At 46.2% G+C, this 20,564-nt stretch overlaps 1 protein-coding gene and 1 pseudogene across 3 annotated transcripts in view; both read left to right on the top strand.

Annotated features, from left to right (window-relative positions):
• The window catches only part of ndrg4 (NDRG family member 4), a gene marked incomplete at its 3' end in the record, with an annotated part of 29,216 nt that extends 15,130 nt beyond the window's left edge, over positions 1–14,086 (top strand). Inside the window, exons 5-18 of one of the 2 annotated variants that reach the window (XM_084168144.1) lie at positions 3,780–3,885; positions 6,588–6,708; positions 6,933–6,995; positions 7,114–7,174; positions 7,475–7,561; positions 7,745–7,801; positions 7,992–8,095; positions 8,276–8,332; positions 9,283–9,334; positions 10,408–10,455; positions 10,588–10,623; positions 10,972–11,023; positions 11,359–11,397; positions 13,029–13,177. In XM_084168144.1, coding sequence (XP_084024270.1) covers positions 3,780–3,885; positions 6,588–6,708; positions 6,933–6,995; positions 7,114–7,174; positions 7,475–7,561; positions 7,745–7,801; positions 7,992–8,095; positions 8,276–8,332; positions 9,283–9,334; positions 10,408–10,455; positions 10,588–10,623; positions 10,972–11,023; positions 11,359–11,397; positions 13,029–13,177 — 1,032 coding nt within the window. Of the gene's footprint in view, positions 1–3,779; positions 3,886–6,587; positions 6,709–6,932; positions 6,996–7,113; positions 7,175–7,474; positions 7,562–7,744; positions 7,802–7,991; positions 8,096–8,275; positions 8,333–9,282; positions 9,335–10,407; positions 10,456–10,587; positions 10,624–10,971; positions 11,024–11,358; positions 11,398–13,028 lie in introns of those variants that run through there. The other variant, XM_084168145.1, reaches the window with a different exon arrangement.
• Positions 1–20,564, top strand: part of LOC311135343 (vacuolar protein sorting-associated protein 4A-like) — a 569,660-nt pseudogene that overhangs the window by 202,729 nt on the left and 346,367 nt on the right. The window lies entirely within an intron of this gene.

Raw genomic sequence — 20,564 nt, 5'->3', positions numbered from 1 at the left:
CCCACCTCCACCTCATGATCATGACAGTCCTTTATAATGGGAAGGCTAACAAACACAGGGTCTGATTAAGTTGAGTTAAACGGGAGAGGACTGTGTACCCTTACGATTGGTGCTATGAAATTAACAACTGTGATTTGCTTTGCACAAATCAAATGAACAGGCCTCTTCAAGTTTGAGTGTTGAGAGTGTGTATGTGTGCGCTTGTGTGTGTCCATGCATGTGTGTGTGTGTCCATGCGTGTGTGTGATGACAGTGCATATGAGTAGGGGTGCGAGAGCGAGCTTGTGTATTTAATGTAGACGGGAAATGTTGAGTCAGCCGGGGAGTGAGTTAATCTCCCTCTTCCACAGAAAAGGGTGACCGAGCTAGAGAGAGAGAAAAGCAAGAGAAAGAGATGGGAAGAGTACACAGTTGAGTCAGCTTGGTAAGCTCTCTGTACACAGGAAAGCGGGATACTGTAGAGAGAAAGAAAAAAGAGATTGACAATAGCTGTCCCATTACACAAAGGCATAGAGGGCGCCTGCTAACTGCTGCTGCACACCTAGGGAGGGAGGGAGGGAGAGGGAGGGAGGGAGGGAGGGAGGGGGGGGAGCGAGAGAGAGGGAGGAAGGGAGGGAGGGGGAGCGAGAGAGAGGGAGGAAGGGAGGGGGGAGGGAGGGGGAGCGAGAGAGGAAGGAAGGGAGGGGGGAGGGAGGGGGAGCGAGAGAGAGGGAGGAAGGGAGGGGGAGAGGGAGGGGGAGGAAGGGAGGGAGGGAGGGGGAGTGTGGGAGGGAGGGGGAGAGAGAGCGAGAGAGAGGGAGAGGAGGGAGGGGGAGCGAGAGAGGGAGAGAGAGAGGGGGAGAGGGAGGGGGAGCGAGAGAGGGAGAGAGAGAGGGGGAGAGGGAGGGAGAGAGGGGGAGAGGGAGGGGGAGCAAGAGAGGGAGAGAGAGAGAGAGAGAGAGAGAGAGAGAGAGGGAGGGAGGGAGAGAGAGAGAGAGAGAGAGAGGGGGGGAGCGAGAGAGAGAGGGAGGGGGAGCGAGAGAGAGTGAGAGAGAGAGGGGGAGGGCTAGAGGGAGCGAGAGAGGGAGGGAGAGAGAGAGAGGGAGGGAGAGAGGGAGAGAGAGAGAGAGAGGGGGGGGAGCGAGAGCGAGAGAGGGAGGGAGGGGGAGCGAGAGAGGGAGGGAGGGGGAGCGAGAGAGAGAGAGCGCGGGAGGGAGGGGGAGCGCGGGAGGGAGGGGGAGCAAGAGAGGGAGAGAGGGAGGGAGAGAGAGAGAGGGGGGGGAGCGAGAGCGAGAGAGGGAGGGAGAGGGAGGGAGGGGGAGCGAGAGAGAGAGCATGTTCATCAGAAAAGCAGAAAAGTATTTGCTTGTTTTGTTGATTTTAAGAATGCTTTTGATTCCATATGGCATGATGGATTATATTACAAAACTTTCCAAAGCGACATTGGGGGTAAAGTATACAGATCATCAAATCGATTTACTCGAACAACACATGTAGTATTAAACTGAACAATAAAATAAAATAGTTTTTTGCACAAGGGTTAGGGGTGCGAGATTTGGGGTCAATCCTGTAATTACGATTATAAGCATTGGGAGAAAAACACAATAGAAAATCTACATACAGAATTCAGCAGAACTCAACTAATGCATGCAGAGCAGAACTCTGAATATTCCCTTTAATTGTAAATATAAAGAAAAGGACAATAACATTTTGGCACCATTTGAAATTTAGCCCCAAAACATCCTTACAATTCAAAGCACTGGAAACCCAAGAGCTGAACCCTGAAAAGAGCACCAATTGGCTGTAGAAAAAGGGAGACGCAAAAAGACATGTCTACTCAAAGAGGAGGGTCTATGTGGTCACTGCACGACAGGGGAGGTAGAGACAGAGATGCACTTTTTTCTCTACTGTGAGAGAGAGATCCCCTGATATAGAGCAGTGGTGGTGCTGATGAGAGAGCAAAACAAGAGCACAGCAGAGAGGATGCTGTGACTGACTGGGCAGCCAACCAATCAGATGCAGAGAGCCAGCCAATTGGCTTGAGCTTGGCACACCCTCACGGTGGGGTTTATAAAGTGTCGGGGGAAGGGAGAGGGCTGCAGCGCTTAGCCCCAGAGCAGGACGAGGCTAGAGACAGAGACCACCAGCAGCAGCAGTCCCACTACCGGAGAGGACTGGCTCTGTCTGTCTCGTCTCCACCTGCCACTCTTCCTCCTCTTCCTACTCCTCCACCGAGCACGCTTACTCAGGCACCATGCCTGAATGCTGGGACGGGGTGAGTGGCAGTGTAAAGTGTGTCTGCAGGCTACTGAGTGACTGTTTCATAGCGCGAGGATATTTGGATCAAGTAGAAGTAAATCCACTACTATGTCTTAAAAACTCCTTTGTTCATGGATATGTATGACATGCACATTTTGCATACGTTTATTTCTCATGCACGTACACAACCATGTCTTACCTTATTCATGCATGTTCTTATACCATGTTTATACCTTAGCAAAATGACTAGCTATCTTGATGCACCTTGCTGTTATAATAGTCTGGAATAATAGTGCATTAGATAAGATCATGAGTGAAATCTGTATGTTGAAATATTAGTACTCGAGTTGTGCTCAGATTTGGTTTTATCATATAATTGAACATATGAATTAATGTTGCATACTGATATGGTTGTTGTACTGTTATTGTGTTCCTCTAATGATCAGTCATGTAATGTCTGAGTCTGCGTGGAGACACACTGACACACTAATGCTGTGACACACTAATGCATTCCACAACACATGAGATTCCCGTAAGTCTGGGGGAGATGCTAATTATTCCGCACTAGGATGTGTCTGTGTGACCTTGGGAGTGAAGGAGGAAGTTTGCAGTTTGTGATACAGATGCTGTTTTTACCTGCAGTCTATTGTGCAGTCATCCAGAAAATACCAAAATAGTTTACCCATTCCATCAACCCCTATCTAACTACACCTTTAGACAACCCAAATTACCTTTAACTTTACATTGTATCTGTCAATCGTTCACACGAGCATTTCATGTCACACAAAGACAAAAAAGACAACAGATTTTACAGGTGAGTGTACTGCAGTAGCTGCCAATGTCTTGGTTCACTGAGGGCATGCGGCATACTGTCAGACATACATGTATCGGGTGCCAGACCGATGCGTGGTTAGGGAGCACTTAGCGTCACAGACTATGGCTACAGTACATCCTAAATGGCACCCTATTCCCTAGTTAGTGCACTACTTCTGACCAGGACTCATAGGGTGCCATTTGGGATACAGCCTATCAGTGACATTTCTCTGTCTGGCTGTGACAGGACATAATCCTGGAGCGCTGAACCAACTGCGGAGGATGAATAATATCATTTTATCATTAATATGCTACTGCATAGAATGTTTGCAGGTTTTTGCCTTTTCCTTTAAATTAAGACCTAGACAACAAGGTGCAGGGAGTTCTTTACTAAATAGTGACCTTAATTCATCAATCAAGGACAAGGGAGGAGCGAAAGCCTGCAGCCACTCGGTCCTCCGTAGAATGAGTTTGACACCTGTGCTTTACAGTATATGCATAGTGTTGTCAGGCCTCTCAGAATTCTCAATTTAATCCATAAAGGTTTTATGTTGATCAGAGGCAGACGGTTGAGGTTGGGGTCTATTAAATCTCAGTGATAGTGGGTCAACTGTTTGTGCTCATCAGTGAACTCCAAGATGGCATTGTCTGTATGTGCAGCGGTACAGAATGTGTCCCTGTGGAAGTAAATGTACCCACATTTAAATATGAGTATTTGTCTGTTTCAGGAACATGACATTGAGACTCCCTATGGGATGCTTCATGTGGTTATTCGTGGGGCACCCAAAGGAAACAAGCCTGCTATCCTCACCTACCATGATGTGGGGCTTAACCGTGAGTACACACATTGTCCTTCTACGTGTGTGTGTGTGTGTGTGTGTGTGTGTGTGTGTGTGTGTGTGTGTGTGTGTGTGTGCACCATGTTTGTGTTCATGTCTTTGTTGCACCACCATCAGTGCCTATCTGAGGTGATAATTGGACTCCATTCTGATAGCGATATCAGAGTACCAGTAATATTCCCTGACAGCCGTCCAGCCAGCCCACTGCAGAGTGCAGACAGACAGTGTGACTCTCTCACCTTTACCCAGCATGTCCGTTACTACCTCCCCACTGAGCCTGCTCGTTAGTGCCTCTAATTGGTGGATGGGGACTGCTTTTCAATGTTGCTGCAGTATGCAGGGAGTCTTGTTACACTTGTAGCAGGAAATGACTCATTGAAACAAAACACAATATTGAATAATCTACATTACCAGTAGCTGTTTGAAATGGGTTGAAACAAAAGATCCAGTGTGCCCATTGAAATTCCAGATACAACCTGCATTCCACAAGATGGCACTGTCTGTCAGTGGTCAATAATTAAAGGACTGGGTAATGAAATAATGATGGATGGCGAGAGAAAAAAAAGGCAGAGGGAGAAATGTAGGTCAGAAAAACATCCCTATCATACAAGCCGGGTGGTGTTGGTGGAGGGATCAGCACTGCGGCGCTTTAGATCAACTGATCCACTGCATGCCTGCCTCCCTCTGCCTGAATGCCTCCCTCTGCCTGCATGCCTCCCTCTGCCTGCCTGCCTCCCTCTGCCTGCCTGCCTCCCTCTGCCTGCCTGCCTCCCTCTGCCTGCATGCCTCCCTCTGCCTGCATGCCTCCCTCTGCCTGCATGCCTCCCTCTGCCTGCATGCCTCCCTCTGCCTGCATGCCTCCCTCTGCCTGCCTCCCTCTGCCTCCCTCTGCCTGCCTCCCTCTGCCTGCCTGCCTGCCTCTGCCTGCCTGCCTCCCTCTGCCTGCATGCCTCCCTCTGCCTGCATGCCTCCCTCTGCCTGCATGCCTCCCTCTGCCTGCATGCCTCCCTCTGCCTGCATGCCTCCCTCTGCCTGCATGCCTCCCTCTGCCTGCCTGCCTCCCTCTGCCTGCCTGCCTCCCTCTGCCTGCCTGCCTCCCTCTGCCTGCCTGCCTCCCTCTGCCTGCATGCCTCCCTCTGCCTGCATGCCTCCCTCTGCCTGCATGCCTCCCTCTGCCTGCATGCCTCCCTCTGCCTGCATGCCTCCCTCTGCCTGCCTGCCTCCCTCTGCCTGCATGCCTCCCTCTGCCTGCATGCCTCCCTCTGCCTGCATGCCTCCCTCTGCCTGCCTGCCTCCCTCTGCCTGCATGCCTCCCTCTGCCTGCATGCCTCCCTCTGCCTGCATGCCTCCCTCTGCCTGCATGCCTCCCTCTGCCTGCATGCCTCCCTCTGCCTGCATGCCTCCCTCTGCCTGCATGCCTCCCTCTGCCTGCATGCCTCCCTCTGCCTGCCTGCCTCCCTCTGCCTGCCTGCCTCCCTCTGCCTGCCTGCCTCCCTCTGCCTGCCTGCCTCCCTCTGCCTGCCTGCCTCCCTCTGCCTGCCTCCCTCTGCCTGCATGCCTCCCTCTGCCTGCATGCCTCCCTCTGCCTGCATGCCTCCCTCTGCCTGCATGCCTCCCTCTGCCTGCATGCCTCCCTCTGCCTGCCTGCCTCCCTCTGCCTGCATGCCTCCCTCTGCCTGCATGCCTCCCTCTGCCTGCATGCCTCCCTCTGCCTGCATGCCTCCCTCTGCCTGCATGCCACCCTCTGCAGCCGCAGCTGGGGGTAATAGTATGCACTGGCAGTAACCACAGCCTGACTCAGTCAACACAGATACAGAATGGAGAGAGAAAGAGAGCGAGAGATTGAGGGAGGGAGAGGAATGAGACAAAATAGAGGAGACACTAGCCTATATGTGGTTGTGCTGCTCCTGTATTGTGACCTTGTGCTGGGGAGGAGATGAGAGGCGAAGGAAGGATATGACTCAAGTTGCCACATGGAGACAATGCGCCTGCGGAGGATGAATAATAATGGTCTTCTGTTGCCATTTGGCTGACTGTGTGTGGGAGAATCAGAATCACCTCTCTGCCCTTGTGTGATGCCAGATACTGTAAATCACATAGCACAGAACACATCAGTTTCATCGTTGTCTAAAAGGACACCTGGAGCATTTCAGCTTTTCATTTTCCGTACGGTTATAGGTTAATTAGCCTGGTTAATGATGTTTGTTGGTGTTTGATGAGATGGAACAAACACCTCAGTGTTTTCTATCCCCTTATTAGCTCCATGGAGCAAACCAGTGTTGTCGTCTGACTCCCCACAAACCGAAGAGAAGTAGGACAACAGTGGCGGTGGGAGGGGGGAAACAGAGTTGTTTATCAGAGTTGTCAACATGGCTGTAGATTTTAAGAGGTGCGGTATATAGGGTGGCACTTCAGTTAACCTGTAACCTCAGTTAAATCTCTCAGTTTAAGTGCAGTATATCAAACTAGATTGTTTTTTCTTTACTCTGACTTAATGTACGACCACTCAAGCACCCAGATGATAATGGAATTGACTCCCAGTGAAACCATAGGTCATTTCTTATTCTCTGATATCGGTGATGTCTATTTCCCCTGCTGACAGGGTAGCAGTGGCACAGATGGCCACTTTCAAGGTGCTCTCTGCTTAATGCATGTTTAATGTTTTCTTCTCTCTGTCTCTCTCTCTGCCCTGCACAGACAAGTTGTGCTTCAACAGCTTCTTCCACAACGAGGACATGCAGGAGATCACCAAGCACTTTGTGGTGTGCCATGTGGATGCTCCTGGACAGCAGATTGGAGCCTCTCAGATGCCACAGGGGTATTATACCTACACATTCACATGCACGCACCTTAGCCACACACACGCATGCATGCGCACACACACTTATATACGCAAGTATATGCACTTATACAGTACGTATCCATACACCTCTGTTGTTGTCTTGTATTGACTGGAATGTGCATATAGACAGGGATTTCTACAGTTCTGTCTCTTTGCCATGTGACTGTTTAACTAAAGATCTCCACCTCACCTCTCCACAGGTACCAGTACCCCAACATGGACCAGCTGGCAGGCATGCTGCCAAGCGTAGTGCAGCACTTTGGGTGAGTGGGCCTCCCCTTCCTCTCTCTCTTAGTAAACAGTACATTCATTATCCATATTGTTGAACTTTGAATGAATGAATGAACCTGTAAAGTAATTCAAACCATTCTCATTTTCCAGATTCAAGAGCATTGTGGGTATTGGAGTTGGGGCTGGTGCCTACATCCTGGCCAAATTTGCTGTAAGTCATACCCGGTAAAAAAAATTTGCATTTCCACATATTTCCTATTTTGGGGCCTAATAATGATCCCAGGTGTATCTACCACAGGAGGTTGGTGGCACCTTAATTGGGGAGGACGGGCTCGTGGTAATGGCTCAAGTGGAATTAGTGGAATGTTATCAAGACTTGGTTTCCAGGTGTTTGATGCCATTCCATTTGCTCCGTTCCAGACATTATTATGAGCCATCCTCCCAGCAGCCTCCTGTGGTATCTATCTAACATAACACACCCTTGCTCTGCTCTGCTTTGCTCTGTCCTCAGCTGATCTTTCCTGATCTGGTGGAGGGCCTGGTGCTGCTCAACATCGACCCCAACGGGAAGGGCTGGATCGACTGGGCCACCGGCAAGGTAGCAGACACTGCACCTATGTGGCAAACACATAAACAGAGTTACCTTTTAAAGCAGCTATTTTATCCCGACTATCAAAATGGCTGCTGTACTTGCAATTGGTGCAAGGTAATAATATCTATCTCTCTTTACTCACCTCTCTCTCTCTCTCTCTCTCTCTCTCTCCTTCTCCTTCCTCTCCAGCTGTCTGGGCTCACCAGTGCTCTTCCAGACACAGTCCTGCCCCACCTCTTTAGCCAGGTGAGTTCTCACTCCAGATATGTGTGGTAATCAAACCATTATCCACTTACCTACAATAGTTTGTGGCAATACATAGGACTACACACCATAATAACAACAACACTAGACTGCATGCTTTGTTATGCTAATAAACCTTTCAGAAACACCAGTCTCTCAGTCTACCTGTGTTTTATTGTGGGTTGTTGTATAGGAGGAGCTGATGAACAACACAGAGCTGGTCCAGAGCTACCGTCAACAGATCAACAACACCGTCAACCAGGTCAACCTGCAGCTCTTCTGGAACATGTACAACAGGTAACAAACACACCTAGTGTGTACAGACACACACACACAAACTGCAGACTGTGTGTGTGTGTGTGTGTGTGTGTGTGTGTGTGTGTGTGTGTGTGTGTGTGTGTGTGGCAGATGGAGAGAGTTCTATATTCTTTGAGAGAATGTAAGCAGTGTGTCTCACAGTTCTCCTCTCCCTCTCAGCCGTAGGGATCTGGAGATGAACCGCTCTGGGACCATCATCAATGCCAAGACCCTGAAGTGAGTCTCCCTCTACAGTACTAGACCATTCTCCATGGTCCTTCATGTCATTGTCTAATTAAGCAATAAGGCACGAGGGGGTGTGGTATATGACCAATATACCATGGCTAACATGCTGACCAGACCGCACGCGCGTGTGCGTCAGCGTGTGCCATCGCGCGCATGTTGATTTTTTCCTCCCACACCAGACACGATCAGGACACGCAGGTTGAAATATCAAAACGAACTCTGAACCAACTATATTAACTTGGGGACAGGTCGAAAAGCATTAAACATTTATGGCAATTTAGCTAGCTAGCTTGCTGTTACTTGCTAATTTGTCCTGGGATGTAAACATTGGGTTGTTATTTTACCTGAAATGCACAAGGTCCTCTACTCCAACAATTAATCCACAGATTAGTTCAGGCTTCCTTCAGGCTTCTTCTTCTTCTTTGGACTTTATATGTCAGTTGGCAACCAACTTTAAGATGCATTACCACCACCACCAACTGGACTGGAGTGTGGACCTCAGTTCATCTTTCAATCACCGACGTGGGTATATGCTCCTAAAAACCAATGTGGAGATGGGAGAGGACCAAGTTCTATTTTAGCTCCTGGCCACGTAGACACGACGCTTCCGGTCTGCTCAGCATGTAAGGGCTGTTCTTATGCACAACGCAACGCGGAGTGCCTGGATACAACCCTTAGCCATGGTATAATGGCCATATACCACAAACCCCTGAGGTGCCTTTAAGCTATTATAAACTGGTTACCAACGTAATTAGAACAGTAAAAATGAATTTTGTGTCATACCTGTGATATACCACCAATCAGCATTCAGGGCTCTAACCACCCGGTTTATAGTAGTGTTTAGGCACCTTTAACATTCATAACAGGTTACTGAAATTAGCTATGTTTGTTTATGTGTCTTTGTGTTTGTGTTGTTGCTGATCTATGCTCTGTGTTTCTAGGTGCCCTGTCATGCTTGTTGTTGGTGACAACGCTCCAGCTGAGGAGGGAGTGGTGAGTCCTTTTCCTTCTGTTATTCCGCTCCTTTTCTCTCATCTACACCCTCTCTCCATTTCTATCTCTTCTTCCTCTACCTCCCTCCCTCCCTGCCTCACCTCCCTACTTCCCTCCAAAACAGAAGCAGGTTAGTCAGCAGAAGCTCAGCTCTCTGTCTCACTCTAGGCACCCTTTTCCGGGGAAGGCTGAGTCAACTGTGTGTGCCTCACTGCCTCTCCAAGGCCTATATGTGTCTCTCTCTCTCTCTGCTCCATCCTCTGGGTTTCAACAGGCTCTTATGGGCCAGATATTTATATCTGTGTGTCTTTATGTACTGTTAATCTGCTAGACATTCAGGAGGTCAAGGCTTAATCACATCCCTCCTCTGTAAATGTAGGGATGATAGGAGGAGGGGATGGACGGGGGAGGAGTAAAATGAGAGGTTATACAACCTTGTTATTGAGGGAGGGAGGGAGGGAAAACATAGGGACGAGAGGGGGTGAGGGAGGGAGTGGGGAGAGAGGGAGGGAAAAGAGAAGGGAGGGAGGGAAAACAGAGGGAAGAGAGGGGGTGAGGAAGGGGAGGAGGGAGGGAGGGAGGGGGGAGGGAGGGAGGGAAAACAGAGGGAAGAGAGGGGGTGAGGGAGGGGAGGAGGGAGGGAAAACAGAGGTAAGAGAGGGGGTGAGGGAGGGAGGGGGGAGGGAGGGAAAACAGAGGGAGGGGAGGGAGGGGGGGGGAGGGAAAACAGAGGGAGGAGGGGGAGGGGGAGGGAGGGGCGGAGAGCGAGAGAAATATGAAAACAGAGATGAAAAACAGAGATATGACATATTTGACATATATTTATTGCTATTTAATGTGTCTGCCAGCACACATCTGTACACACCCCTGGCTGCGACTGCGCAGCCTCTGCCGTGTGCTGGAATGACTCATCACTGCAGCAGACTTCAGTATCTGGGTCAGCCCCACCCTCTCCCCCACCTCCCTCCAAGCCTCTCTTTCATTCACATCTATATCCCTGCAATCCTATTGATATGAGAATATTAAATATCCAGCACCTTAGTCCTCTATGTAATATTTTGTTGTTTCTCAAGGTTGAATGCAATTCCAAACTTGACCCAACCAACACCACCTTCTTAAAGGTATGAGTGCAAAGCATTAATTGTGGAATGTTGGTTTTATTAGATTTTTTATCTAATGAACTAAACATTTGATGTAAAAAATAGAGTATTCTGTAATTACTAATGTCCCTGTTCTCCCCTGTTGTGCTTCAGATGGCTGACTCTGGTGGACTTCCTCAGCTCACACAGGTCAGAACACTGCCTTCAGATGGCCCTCTGCATCCTCTCATTACACATTCAAATACTCCTACTATTATTTAGCCATGCCTTCCTCTGCACCACCTCCATATCCCCCTTACTTCCTCCAGTTTCTCTTCTGATGCAACTCTCAGATGACCCCTAACTTACTCTTTAAAATGCCTCTCTAATCTCCCTCTTCTGAATCTCCGGTTCCTCTTTTTATAAACCATTCTGCCACCATGAGAGGGTTGGCTCTATAGCACTCACCACAGCACTCCTCAGAGGTCATTGACATCATCTGGGGTCAGGGTCTCAGTAGGTCAAGTGTCTAACCGTACTCTTCTTGTTGTTTTATAGCCTGGAAAACTGTCCGAAGCATTCAAGTACTTCCTCCAGGGGATGGGCTACAGTAAGTATCTAGAACCCAATTACAGTCATTTGTCATATATTAGTGAGTATGTGAGACTGTGCGTGTGTTTGCGGTCTCTCAGAAACTAGGCATCACTACCTTGACTGAGTTTATCTCTCGATACCTTAGAAATACAACGTTGTCCAGTCTACTCCCTTGTTTGTCTTAATCCTCTGCTTTAACACTGTCTGTACGTTGTGTTGTTCTGAATGTGTCATGGAGTTCAGTTCGGACTGTGTTGTGAATATGTTGTTTGGTATGGTGCGATGTGATGTATAATGCAGGGACCTGTGTTGTGTTAATCTTGCCCTCTATGTTTTCCTGCCTTCTCTCAGTTGCGTATGTGAAGGATCGGAGGTTGAGTGGAGGGCCAGGTACTTCCTGTTTGCTGTTCACCTCTGACCTCCTCCTCTCTTCTTCCCCTACATGAGATGTGGAGTGATGATGCTCTGATCATATATCTGCCTTTTGACTTATTATTGCATTTTCTTTGTTTTGGCGCTTGATTTCTGGTCATTGGCAATCTTGACGATTTTATTCAAAATGTTTATTTTTTATGCATTTTTCCTCAGCCTAAGGAAAAAGATGCCATTGTTACTTTTTCCCCATCTCTGCCATTGCATTCCCTATCTTACTCTTTGCATGGGATACAGTTAATTATGATCCAGCATTGAACTCTCATTGGCACATTGGAGTGTCCAAATGGAGCAACTTTGTGGAGAATGTTTGCATGAAAACAAAAAGGGTTGGTCTTGCCAGATTGTAAGTATCATAGCCAATATACCTGTTATGCAGATACAGTACCCTCTGTCATTTTTGGGACAGTGTAGCATTTTTTCTTCGTTTGGCTCTATACTCCAAAAGTTTGTATTTGAAATCAAACAATGACTATGAGGTTAAAGTGCAGACGGTCAGCTTTAATTTGAAGGTATTTCCATCCATATCAGGTGAACCGTTTATAAATTACAGCACTTTTTGTACATAGTCCCCCCATTTGATATTTGTGTGTCTGTAACTTTCTCACTCATCATTATTTAAGATTCATTCAGGATGATCCATAATCATGGTAGCATCCACATTCATGTAAAGTGTTTAGAAACATATTCTATTCAAATGTATAATAAAATGACACAATACATTATTTACCATTCATTTCTATTGGGCACAAAATAATCTGAAACACAACCAAAACAAACAGCAAATGCATTCAACAAATGTGTAGAGTCACAAGCTTGATGTAGTCATTGCGTGCTATGAATATTTGACCAAATACTTAACTGTTTACGACTTTAATACACATATAACTGTATCTGCCTTTACCTTCAGACTGACCTCCCAAAATGTTAGAACTACTACATCCCAAGTTTGAGATTTTTGGCATTTGTTACACAAGGTTAAAGTTTTCCATGTAATAAAATGATTGTACTATCATAGCTCTACTCTAAGACAACTGCTAAATCTTCATTACACAGATGAGTTCAGTAGCAGAACAGTGCTGCAGGAGGGCGAGCTGATGCCGATCAACTCCTCTGCAGCATTTAGACTTTCCTCACAGTCCCACTGCATGGTGCTGCAGTACTGTAGCAGGGTGAATGTGTCTGCATGCAGAGTTACAGACACATGTTGATAGCTTTACAGAACCTCTCAAGCATCCATAGCTAGCAGGAATGTTTGTTACAGCTGCCTTGCCTCACCAGCTGCGTACAATGTTACTTTTCAGTTTACACATTGGCAGGTTGTCCCTTATCTCCCAGTGTTAGCTCATATTGACATAGCTTTGCTGTTGTTTAATTGTGAATCTTGTCTTCCCCTATTTCATTCTGTCTTTCTTTCTTTCTCTCTCTCTCTTTCTCTCTGTCTCCCTCTCTCTCTTTTTCTCTCTCTCTCTCTCTCTCTCTTTTTCTCTGTCTCTCTCTCTCTGTTTCTCTCTCTGTCTGTCTCTCTCTGTTTCTCTCTCTGTCTGTCTCTCTCTCTCTGTTTCTCTCTCTGTCTGTCTCTCTCTTAGTGCCCTCTGCCAGTATGACCCGTCTGGCCCGCTCCCGGACGGCCTCCCTGACCAGTGGCAGCTCCATTGAGAGCTCTCGTATCCGTGGTTTTACACACACTGACAGCAACGAGGGCCAGGTCAGCCACACCATGGAGGTGTCCTGCTGAACCCTCAAACAAACACACACACACAAAGACAGACAGACAGAAAGACGTGGGTTGGAGAGAGGGAGAGAGAGATGAGTTTCTACTGAAATGGTTAATGCAGGATGTTCTCTCTATCTATCTCTCTTTGTCTTTGTCCTAGTATTATCTTGCCCAAAGTCCCTCAGTATTTGACAACTTTTGCCACCCCCTCCCCTCACTGTAAAATGACACCAATGTATTACTCTCCCCCTTAAACTTAAGAAACAGTTTTGTTTTTTCTTGAATTGTCGTTTGTTTTGCTAAGTGTCTCCTTTCCCTTTTGCCTGCTCCCCCAGCCCTACATCTGCCCCGCCCCCCTCCACTCAGACCCTTAGCCTCATCTGCCCCCTCCCACACTCATCAGCTTGTCTGCCGACAGTTTCTGTGAGGTGATCAATGATGGTAGTTAAGTGGGTTGTTGTCAGTGAGGATGGTTGGTCATTGGGGAAAAGACATACAGGACATTTTGTAGTTGTTTGCTCTATTCTTGCTCTTTGTCTGGAAAGTTCAAGATTTGACAGAAAGCAGCACACAGGCTATTATATTTCAGAGAGTTTTACATCACACTGTGGAGGATGTGTCTGTGTGACAGCCACTAGATCAGTATTCCCACTCCACATCCCATGCAAGTTTTCCCATTGATTGTCATACAGAAGCATAAATAAATGTAGTGTGATTCTATACACATGTAGCCCACATGATTCCAGTCACCTGCATTGGTAGGAGTATCCACCCCTATATAGGTAGTGTGACCATGGTCATCTCCACCTCCCTAAAATGGAAGTGGTTCTGCCGAGGATCAGTTCTTAGTGGTCCTAGGAGCCGAGGCAGAACCTGTTCGATCTGAGATGTTCTTCTCTTAGGTCAGCTCTACAGCATTCAGCCCCACACAAAAGATATACCAAAGCTATACACACACTAACCTATGACGGCTGGGCTCTGTAAGGGGACCGAGCCAAATGATATAGGCACAGAAGCACAAAACACACAAAAATGTACGTACACACTGTCAATGTGTCAAAGTAAATGTGTCACCACAAAACAAATGTTAATGTATTTACATCTATACCCATGCATAGCTCACATAGAGAACCAACAGCCTAATATCCCACAGACCTCTTTTTCACCCACCCCCGTGATATTGAGCTGAAATACTGGTCGTTGTTAATGGGGAGGCTAGGTGTGTGCTGCTAGCTGCTATGATGGACTACCCATTGAGTGAAGCTAGTCCTATGAGGAGGAACTGTTGTCCCTGGCAATTTGCAGAGTAATGTCTTTCTACATTCGATTTGCATTCCTTATTCTCAGTAACAACTTCTCCCTATTATCTGTTTGAATGTCAATCTCTGCATCCCCCGATAGGGTGAAGTGGGATAACTACTACTGCAGGGGTGCTTCTTGGGACTGTCTGTAAGGGGCGAGATCCCAACCCCCTCCCCCAAAACTACAAGATGCCCCGCCCCTTACAGATACGTCCAGTCGCCACTAAAGGGCTATCAGCTCAGGTCAATTTTCAGTTCATATTGTTGCCTAGCAACAGTGCACCAATGTGCAAGGGTCCCCAAGGCGTACATAGCAAAAATTCTAGGACAGAGGCATGAATTAATGAATGAGTTCTGACAATGAGCGAGGGAAAGGGAGAGATTCTGTCTGAATGAATAAGAGGAATTTTCATTTGTAAAGATGTAAAGAGTGTGAGAGAGCTGGATCTACAAAATGTCCTGATGGGGGGGGGGGGGGGGGTGATAATGGGGGGGGGGTGATAATGGGGGGATGATAATGGGGGGGGGTGATAATAGGAGCAGTGATAATAGGAGGGGGGGGTGATAATAGTAAATGTAAAAGAACGGTATGAGCGGGACTTCTGTGAGAGGATATTGGGTCAGGTCAACAAACACTCCCTTATACTCCTCCAATATGTTTGCATGCACCTTAATGTGTGATATTCAAGGCTGTGGTCATGCATTTTCTCTCCATAAGACTACTGTCGCTGTCAACTCTGAGCAGGCCTGATTTTGACCCCTCCCCCAGTCTCATACATACTGCCTGGTGGCCCCTGAATGTAATTTGTCATATTGAAGTGCTGTACAGTATTGTCCAAGTGCCCCCTTCCACCCACCCACCACCATTACCCCACTAGTGCTTGTACCTGCTATCCCCCCTACCCTACATCCTACCCTAACTCTTCCCAGAGAACCCAAGTCCTTCCAGGTCCTCCTTGCTCTGTAGATACTCACTGTTTTTAGAGCAGGTTAACTGAAAGAGCACTCCAACACTATTGTATTGTGACAAACAGCATTTTGGTTCCTTATTCCTAGAGTTCCTCTTTTTATATAACAATATAATTACGTTTTCTGTGTATTATTATTATTATTATTATTATTATTATTATTATTATTATTATTATTATTATCATTATTACAGTATTATTGATTGATTTATATTGAGCAATAAGTTGTTTTTTGACTGTATGTTTTCATGGGAGTCTCCCCAACATTGTTTCTGTTCACAGAGATAGTAGGATTGACTTTTACCTGCTTAGTCATAAAATGTGTAATGTAAAGTTTAAATATATATATACAGTATATATACTGTAAGCTGTCTCTGTCCATGTAAAGACAAAGAAATAAATAATTTATGTCAGCATGGAGTCATATGTTTAATAAGTGCATTTCTTTGCAACACTGGTTTTATTGAAAAAGTAATGATTCACACAAATGTTTTTCACTTGCTTCCACCGATGCTGGATATGTACACAACAAAATATACTGTACGTTTTACGTTTTAGTCATTTAGCAGACGCTCTTATCCAGAGCGATTTACAGTAGTTGAGGGACTGGATGTTGGTGGACATTTTCTTGATCTGTATGCCAATGTCATATCGCTCCCGCCCAGTCACAGTATTAAAGTAGAAGATCTCCTTTGTATCCTTACTCAGGTAGCACGTGGCGTAGAGCACGCCGCACGCCATAAAGCTATTGCTCACAGCACGCTTGTGGGCTTAAGTGGTCCGGCCCAGGGTGGGAGTCATTTAGACAGGTTACCTTGTAGGTATTACAGATTGGGTCAGGGAGAAGTTGACAATGTCAGTGAAGACACTTGCCAGCTGGTCAGAGCATTCTCTGAGTACGCGTCCTGGTAATCCGTCTGGCCCTGCGACCTTGTGAATGTTAACCTGTTTAAAGGTCTTACTCACTTCGGCTACAGAGAGCTTGATCACACAGTTGTCTGGAACATGCTCTCATGAGGGAAGGGGCGCTCAGGTCACACACACAATCATTCAGCGACGACCAGGCATGCGAAGAACAGTGGGAGAAATGTGCAGAGAAAGGAAACAATATTATACTACACACTTGCAGGAAATTTTTTACCCTTAATTGTCAAAGATTCTGCTGTTGCTCTATTGCTACTTCATGTCATGTAGACAAAATGTGTTATCAGCTGAGCAGGACAGTGGTCCAGCAGGACAGTGGAGGATGGAGAGTAGTCCAGTGATCATCAACATTAACACCAGAGAGGACTTCATGTTTGGCCAGAGTACAAAATGGATGTTAGACCAGTTGCTCTAAGACCCATGCAAATATGAGAGGGGATATGTGACTCCCTCTTGTGTAATAAGACATAAAGCATTAATGCTGATGAGAATGACGATAAGAGAAGAAAAATGGGAAAGGAAAAATATAGGAAGTTCCTTTTCGGAGTCTGTTTTGTTTGTGGGTTTGCAAATGAAATATGACCAAATATCTGTGGTAGGGGAAAAATATTAGGAACAGAAACTAAACAAGTTCTTCTTCTGTTCACAAGGCAACACGATAGATGATAAAATATACCGGATTGTGAAAGAGATTATTCTAACTCACTCTCAGTTCCACTCTTTATCACGTTTGGTTTGTGCAATTCAATTTATTGAAAAGTTGCCTTCCATAAAATAAAGAATGCATGTTCTTCATCAATCCTGTCTGATCTATGGCGTTGACAGATTATAGCTATACACTTTAGTGAGCAGCTTCAAGTCTACTGTACGTTCAGTAGAGATGTAGGGCCATACGAGCCACACCGAGAAGGATCTTCATTTTTTAACATTTTAGAGCTAGTGTGGTTTTAAAGGAGTTCAAATGTTAAAATATCAAGTAGTAGTGGGTTTGCTTATCTGATAACTTTTTTAAGAAGTCCTCTGGAAAACCATCTAGGGCTATAGGCATTTCACATGGCAATGCTTGGGTGATTACCTTACTTAAGAATGGTTACTTAAACTCTACCTCCAGCTCAGAATGATTTTACAAAACATTAGGAACATCTGCTCTTTAAATGACACAGACTGACCAGGTGAATCCAGGTGAAAGCTATGATCCCTCACTGATGTCACTTATTAAATCCACTTCAATCAATGTAGATGAAGGGGAGGAAACAGGTTAAAGAAGGATTTTAAAGCCTTGAGACAATTGAGACATGGATTGTGTATGTGTGCCATTCAGTGAATAGTTGGGAAGAGATTTGTGATGTACCGATTCCATGGCATAGTGTTTATGAACTGATACGCAAAACGACGCCGGATTCAAAACTTATAATTTTTCAATTTAAATTATTATATAAAATTCTTGCTACCAATAGAATGTTATTTATATGGGGGATACAATCAGATAAAATCAGCTCTGCAGATTTTGCTGTGACGAGACAGAATCATTAGATAATTTGTTTTGATACTGTCCATTTGTAGCTTGTTTTTGGACAGGAATGGCTAAAGGATTGCAATATTTACCTGGAGCTAATCCTGCAGATAGCATTACTGGGTGATCTGAAAAGTCATAGTCAATCGATCAATAATATACTAATAATTTTAGCAAAAATGTTTATTTTCAATTTACAATCTGTAGAAACAATGAGAATAGAAAGGTTCAGAACTTTTGTAAAACATCACAGTACAGTTGAAAAATATATGGCAAATAGAAATCCAGTATGGATGGTGTTAAGAGATAGATGGGTGGTGTTGAATAGAGTTGAAGGATGGGACTAATAACAACTAACAACAACTAATAACAACAAGATAACTAATAGTGTAAGCATACTGTGTCCATAATAAGTATATAGGTTATAGTTTGAGAGCTTTTGTGAAAGAGCACAGTTAGAAAGATATGGCATATAGAAGCAAACCGGATGGACATCATGAAAATGATCGGAGAGGTTGAGGGTAGAGGAAGTTCAGGAGTAAAAACAAACAAAATATAATTATTGTAAAATTGACTGTGTCCATAAAATGTACAGTCGTGGTCAAAAGTTTTGAGGATGACACAAATACACATTTTCACAAAATCTGCTGCCTCAGTTTTGATGATGGCAATTTGCATATACTCCAGAATGTCATGAAGAGTGATCAGATGAATTGCAATGAATTGCAAAGTCCCTCTTTTCCATGAAAATGAACTTAATCCCCCAAAAACATTTCCACTGCATTTCAGCCCTGCCACAAAAGGACCAGCTGCCATCATGTCAGTGATTCTCTCGTTAACACAGGTGAGAGTGTTGACGAGGACAAGGCTGGAGATCACTCTGTCATGCTGATTGAGTTGAAATAACAGACTGGAAGCTTAAAAGGAGGGTGGTGCTTCAAAATCATTGTTCTTCCTCTGTTAACCATGGTTACCTGCAAGGAAACACGTGCCGTCATCATTGCTTTACACAAAAAGGGCTTCACAGGCAAGGATATTGCTGCTAGTAAGATTGCACCTAAATCAACCATTTATCGGATCATCAAGAACTTCAAGGAGAGAGGTTCAATTGTTGTGAAAAAGGCGTCAGGGCGCCCAAGAAAGTCCAGCAAGCGACAGGACCGTCTCCTAAAGTTGATTCAGCTGCGGGATCGGGGCACCACCAGGGCAGTGCTTGCTCAGGAATGGCAGCAGGCAGGTGTGAGTGCATCTGCACGCACAGTGAGGTGAAGACTTTTGGAGGATGGCCTGGTGTCAAGAAGGGCAGCAAAGAAGCCACTTCTCTCCAGTAAAAACATCAGGGACAGACTGATATTCTGCAAAAGGTACAGGGATTGGACTGCTCAGGACTGGGGTAATGTCATTTTCTCTGATGAATCCCCTTTCCGATTGTTTGGGGCATCCGGAAAACACCTTGTCCGGAGAAGACAAGGTGAGCGCTACCATCAGTCCTGTGTCATGCCAACAGTAAAGCATCCTGAGACCATTCATGTGTGGGGTTGCTTCTCAGCCAAGGGAGTGGGCTCACTCACAATTTTGCCTAAGAACACAGCCATGAATAAAGAATGGTACCAACACATCCTCCGAGAGCAACGTCTCCCAACCATCCAAGAACAGTTTGGTGACGACCAATGCCTTTTCCAGCATGATGGAGCACCTTGCCATAAGGCAAAAGTGATAACTAAGTGGCTCGGGGAACAAAACATCAACATTTTGGGTCCATGGCCAGGAAACTCCCCAGACCTTAATCCCATTGAGAACTTGTGGTCGATCCTCAAGAGGTGGGTGGACAAACTAAACCCCACAAATTCTGACAAACTCCAAGCATTGATTATGCAAGAATGGGTTGCCATCAGTCAGGATGCCGCCCAGAAGTGAATTGACAGCATGCCAGGGCGGATTGCAGAGGTCTTGAAAAAGAAGGGTCAACACTGCAAATATTGACTCTTTGCATAAACTTAATGTAATTGTCAATAAAAGCCTTTGACACTTATGGAAGGCTTGTAATTATACTTCACTATACCATAGTAACATCTGACAAAAATATCTCATAACACTGAAGCAGCAAACTTTGTGAAGACCAAAACTTTTGACCAAGACTGTATATAGTATGTATAAGATGGAAGTAGAGGCCTAATGTCAGGTGGTGATGTGTACGCGGCGAGTGAAGTCAGACGCAGGACATAGAGAATCAGGTTGACTACTTTACTGAGCGTTACGCACAAAACAAACGTCTCCAACACTGGAGGGAAAAACACCATATGCGTAATCCGAAGTAGTAGCTAGGCCGAACATCAAACAAGACAATGAACAATAACACACAAAACCCACACAAAACCTCCTCCTTGCCTGCCCGAGCAAGGAGGAGGAGCAGCCTCAGCAGAATCCGTGACAGTACCCCCCCCCCCCTTGACGCGCGGCTCCAGCCGTGCGCCGACCCCGGCCTCGGGGACGGCCAGGAGGACGCGGAGCAGGGCTAGTGGGATGACTCCGGTGGAACTCCGTCAAGAGGGAGGGATCTAAGATGTCCCTCCTAGGCACCCAGCACCGTTCCTCCGGACCGTACCCCTCCCACTCCACGAGATACTGCAGACCCCCCATCCGACGTCTCGAATCCACGATGGACCGGACTGAGTATGCCGGAGCCCCCTCGATGTCCAGTG

Source organism: Coregonus lavaretus (genome assembly GCF_964263955.1).
Source record: "Coregonus lavaretus genome assembly, chromosome: 9".
Taxonomy (NCBI): Eukaryota; Metazoa; Chordata; class Actinopteri; order Salmoniformes; family Salmonidae; genus Coregonus; species Coregonus lavaretus.
This window is presented reverse-complemented; position numbering and strand designations above follow the sequence as displayed.